At 62.1% G+C, this 5,014-nt stretch overlaps 1 protein-coding gene across 1 annotated transcript; it reads right to left on the bottom strand.

The window, feature by feature from the left end:
- Nucleotides 1–1,457: 1,457 nt before the first annotated feature.
- Nucleotides 1,458–4,374, bottom strand: MPEG1 (macrophage expressed 1). Its single transcript, XM_075928952.2, has one exon. The coding sequence runs from the start codon at nt 4,225–4,227 to the stop codon at nt 2,065–2,067; it is 2,163 nt and encodes a 720-aa protein (XP_075785067.2). The 5' UTR covers nt 4,228–4,374; the 3' UTR covers nt 1,458–2,064.
- Nucleotides 4,375–5,014: the final 640 nt, after the last annotated feature.

The following is a 5,014-nucleotide window of genomic DNA, read 5'->3' as shown; positions in this document are numbered from 1 at the left end:
TCTCAGGCCTGTCCGTGTGTCTTTTGTTATCTGTTTGTGGCAAGTGGGTAGGCCAGAACCCCTCCTCTCTAGGGGATTGGGGACGGACGGATGGACAGTCAACCCAGCGCGTTGTAAGCGCCAAAGATTCTCTCATTCACCAGCAGAAGTCAGTTGGGTAAGAGAGACTCCCTCGCCTGCCTGGTCTCGCTAATGACCTGGAACCAGCACGGCTGCAACAGCTCCACCGGCAATCTGTGGGTATCAGTGAGCTGAGTTGAAACAGTTCTCTGTATTGGTCTGTCCAGCTGGGTTCTGCCTCCTCCTGCGATGACTTCTGAGTTCCCTCTCATTCAAAGCATCTGCCTTTCTCCCCTCCCCATCTGTCTTAATGCCCATTTTGTGCACCCTCAGCCAATCCTCACACCGTGCCCCATACAAACCTGGGCCTGGTTCAAGTCCAAGCTATGCAAAACTCTCTCGCTCTCGGCATCTGCCCTCCTCCCCAATCACATGTTGGATTTCATCAGCCGCAGCACCTTGTCCATATAAATACATTTCTTTCTTGGACAATTTTTTTAATGCATTGTTGCCTATGCAGTGAACGGCAGCTGAAATAAAAGAGAGACGCTGCATCTTTCTCTGGTGTGTTCTCATCCCCGGCCAGAAGTTACGGAGAGAAGTGGCCACCTCAAAATACCGGGCTCTGTTGCTGGAGGCTGCGTGTCCTCAATAGCTTAGAAGCTGGCCCTGAGCACTCAGGGCTGTTGTGGGGGAGGCCTGGGCTCTTTTCAATAGAATATAGGCTACAACCATTTCTATTTTTGTGGATGTCTCTGGGGAGCTTGCTGGAAAACTTCCTGTGGCTGACAGGGCGGCTCCCTCTTGACTTATGATTATTGCACAAGAGGGAGGCTCTGCTAGTGAGGTCTGTCCCATCTGCTAGCACCACCTCCCCTCTCCACCCCTCTGTGGGGTGAATGCTGCCCTGGCTTCCAGCTGGGGGAACTGACACACAGCTGTGGCCGAGCTCTGGCTTCTGCCAGTCTGCTGCTGTATCCCAACCAGTGCTGTGGCGGGCAGCTCTGCCCCGGGGCAGGCTAGGGGCGGTCCTGGGCTGTAGCCTGTGAGGAGGGGGGAGTAGATACGAGCTACTGAGGAGTTCCCTTGCTGAGGGGCATTGAGCCGGTGGGGCTGGGCAGTGGGTTTCAGGGCTTAGAGAGGCAGGACACAGCCTGCGGGTTCCCCGGAGGAGCTGGGGGCTCTATTCTCTCTCCCTCCCCCCTTCCATCCCTCCATGCTGGCTCCTGCTACTGCTGCAGAGGGTGGGTATCTCTGTGGCTACCAGCCAAGGTGGCATTGAGCTGCCTTCTCCCCTCTGGATCCACGACACCCTCTGTTCAGACATCTCTGCTGGCTTAAAACCTGCCCTGCCAGCGAGGCCCACGGAGACTGGCTCCTTACCCCAGGAGATGGGGGGGGTCTTGTGATTTGGGGGGGCCCAAAGTGACCCCAAAAGAACTGGGTGCCAGGATAATCTCATTTCAGTGGGGAGCATTGGTAGGAGATGTGGGGGGAAGGGGGGGTCTCAGTTGGCCGGGGGGCCATTTAGAACTGGCCCCCTCCCACAGCGCTGTACGGGAGCCCCAGCCTGATGACAACTGACCCCATGTCACCTGTTTCTTGTTCCCCTCACCCTGCTGGCTTCATCCCACCCCCACATTGGCTCGGGGGGGCTGGCGGGGAGTGACCCCACACCAGCCTCTGCGGGGCAGCCGGGTCCCATGTGCACAGCTGCAGCTCCAGGGGGCTGGCCGGGGCAGGGTGCCTTGCAGCAGCTAGAGCTAATAAAACCAGGGAGGGGGCGGTTAGCTACAGCCTTGTGGGAAGGGAGGGTAGCTCATGTGGCAGCCCAGCAAAGCGGGGCAGCATGTGGCTGGGGGGGTAAAATGGGGAGGGGGGCAGAGGGGAGCGCACCGCTCTGCCCAGCGGGAAGCTGGCTGCTGTGCCCAGGGATGGAAGGGGCTTTTCCCAGTAGCAACTGGGGCAGAGGGTTTACCTGCCTGGCTCTTGGGAATGGGGGGGTTAACCTATCTGGCTCTCTGGGTCTGGCTGGCAGCTCTCCCCCAGCTCAGCCGCAGTGCCGTACGCAGCACTGCCCGGAATCAGGCTCTGCCCCTCCTCCACCCTGCGGTACCCCCTGGCCTTGAGCCGCCGGGAGCTGTAGATAGCCAGGGCAATGAGGAAGGCCAGGCCCGTGGTGACTCCTACCGTCACACCGGCCGTCTCCCCGCCCGACAGGCCGCCTCCACCGCCCAGCCCCGCCGCCCGGCGCGTCTCAGCCGGCCCCCCCAGCCGCCACAGCTGGGTCTGGGCGTCTTTGACCCAGGAGCGCGCTCCGTCGACGCTGGTCACCAGGACGGTGTCGGTGCCCACCGAGGCGATGGCAGGTGGGCGGGTGTAGGGGGGGAGCCGTGCCGGGGGCAAGGCCCCTCCGGTGAAGATGCCGGACTGGACACAGTAATCCACTTGGCAGCCGTCGCTGATCAGAGCCAGGTGCTGGCTGAATCCTGCCGGGCAGCGCTTCAGGTAGGGGTCGTTCGCAGTCCCCTGGTGGGCCCCTGCCAGGGGGTTCCCCATCTCGCAGCTAAAGAGCCCCCCAAAGGGCACTGAGTGCCTGAACCCCGTCTCGTAGTCCCTGCTGACGCACAGCTGGAGCTGGTCGAAGAGCTTCAGCTGAAAGAAACTGGAGGGGCAGGACTGGGCGTTGGTCATGGGGTTGACACTCCGAGAGCTGAAGAGGCCCCCGAAGAGGTACCCCGAGTTCTCGGGGACCTGGCTCCTGGCCATGCACCAGAAGGCGCTGAACTGGACCTTGGACAGCCAGAACACGTCCTTGCAGACTCTCTTGCAGAACAACCCCAGCACGCAGGAGTTTCTGCATTCCAGATGGCTGTACCCTTCCTCCCGCTCCTGGGTGCTCAGCCGCACCGGGATGTAGCCCGCAGGGCAGGAGAAGGCCCCGGTGAGTGGGTTCCTCTGTTCTAGCCCTTGGCAGAGAACCGGGGCGTCCGGGCCCATCAGCGGGGCACACTCCTGGTAGGCGCCCCCGAAAGTGAAGTTGGTCCCGGCCCCGGTGCAGGAGCCGTCGTCGGTGTTGGCGTGGAAGTTGAAGTTGGGCGAGGCGGCGTCGGTGCAGCCGGGGTAGGTGTTGAAGATGTAGTAGCGGCGGGTGGCCAGCTCCACCCGCCGGGCGAGCTTCCTCACCGTGGGGCTGGGGAGCTCCGGCAGGCTGCTGGGCGTGATGAAGAAATGCAAGGGCAAGCCGGAGCGGTCAATCGCCACCAGCTGGTTGGCGGTGCCCTCTTGCCAGGCCTTGAGGGTGATCCCCGGGTAGAAGGGCACCCCGCCGATGCTCTCCACCCGGGAGTTGGTGCGGTTGGCCAGGTACTGCTTGGTGAAGGCGTCCTGTGTGCTGAGTGAGCCGCCGATGTTGAAGTCGATGATGCTGTGGAAGGAGGCCCCGGCCGAGGCGGTGATGGCGCTCCGCGTGGACATGCTGTCCTGCACGAAGGCCGATTTGATCTGATCCTCTTGCACCAGGCTGGCCCCAGCGTCCACCGAGGTGACAACGTGGGTGCCGTAGTTCAGCACCAGCATCTCCGCCAGGTAGTCCGCCATGCGGCTCTGGTTGTTCTCCAGGTGCCCAGCGATGGCCACCAGCTGCTGATGGAAGCCTTTGTCCAGGGCTGCCGCGGGGTCGAACTTGGCCGTGTAGACCAGGTTCCGCACCTGGACCCGGGTGGTCACCGCCTGGTCCTTCACCTGGTGGGTCTTCATCTTGTGGAAGTCACTGGAGAACTTGCCGTTGAGCGAGGAGAAGAGGGAGACCTCCCCGTTGACGGAGGCGGCGGTGGCGCTCTGGTAGTCCCTCCAAGACTCAATGAGCTCCGAGTTGATCTCTATGTTGCTCTGCTTGCGGGGGATGGTGAAGACCTCGTCCGGGATGAGGTAGGACCCGTCCTCAGTGGTTTTGCACTGCGAATAGCCCAGGCTGATCACTCTCCCCATATCCAGGTTCCTGAGATTGTCCCAGCCGCCGCCGGGCAGCACCTCCAGTCCCGAGAGCTTCAGGGCTTTCTTACACTCCTGCAACCCCATCACAGCGGGTGGCCCTGGCGGCTTCTCGGCTCCTTTCACCCAGGCCACCAGGCCCCAGGACAGAAGAGCCCCCAGCAACATCTTCATGGCTGGGGCGCCGCGCGGGAGGTGCAGCCGTCGGCGCGAAAAGGAGGGAGCTGCCGATACGTGCCGGTGGCTTAGCAGCTCCGAGCTCAGCTGTCTGCAAGTTCCTCCTTTCCATGCTCCAATTAACGTTCAGAAAGAGGGAAGTGATGGTGGATCCCAGTGCAAACTAGATAGTGGGCGGGGGGTAGTCAGAGGGAGGGCTGAGCCCTCTTCCTCATTCCTCGTCGGGCCAGGAGATGGCTTTATCCAGTGTGGCGCACTGGGCACCGTTACCAGGGCTGCCCAGCTGCTGAGGCCTTCCACGGCCCGGAGACATGGGAATCCACCCAGCCTCGGCGGGGAGTGTCACTTGCTTTCGTTTACAGACTAGGAGGTTTCTCTGGCGTTGCTCGGGTCCTTCACTCCGTTGTTTTTCTTCCTTTAAGTCGCTGCTCTGGGGCTGGGCTGGGGAGGGGGGCTCAGGACGCAGGCTGGCCGAGGGAACGAGGACGTCCCCAGCCCTCTCTTACCAGCATTTTGGGGCCAGGTGAGAAGCGCCTCTCCCTGGCCGCTGCAGCTCCAGCGGGCACAGTCGGGGGAGGGGTGCATGTCCCCTGGCTGGGGCAGGTCCAAGTTTGTCTGCCCCCTGCGCTCCCCAGCCAGAGCGAGGAACGCAGCAAACTGGGCACTTTCCTCTCGCTGCCTAATGGATGGGAACAGCCAGCAGTGTCCCCCTACAAATTGTGGGGGGGAGCTTCAGCCCCTCCTGTCCTGGGTGCCTGGGGGGTGGGAGGCTCGGGGCTGAGGT

The sequence above is a fragment of the Pelodiscus sinensis genome, chromosome 5 (genome assembly GCF_052426305.1).
Source record: "Pelodiscus sinensis isolate ZL-2025 chromosome 5, ASM5242630v1, whole genome shotgun sequence".
Classification (NCBI taxonomy): Eukaryota; Metazoa; Chordata; order Testudines; family Trionychidae; genus Pelodiscus; species Pelodiscus sinensis.
This window is presented reverse-complemented; position numbering and strand designations above follow the sequence as displayed.

Bases quoted from the DNA above. Each gene is read 5' to 3' on its own strand.
- MPEG1 (XM_075928952.2), bottom strand. From the start codon at position 4,227: ATGAAGATGTTGCTGGGGGCTCTTCTGTCCTGGGGCCTGGTGGCCTGG.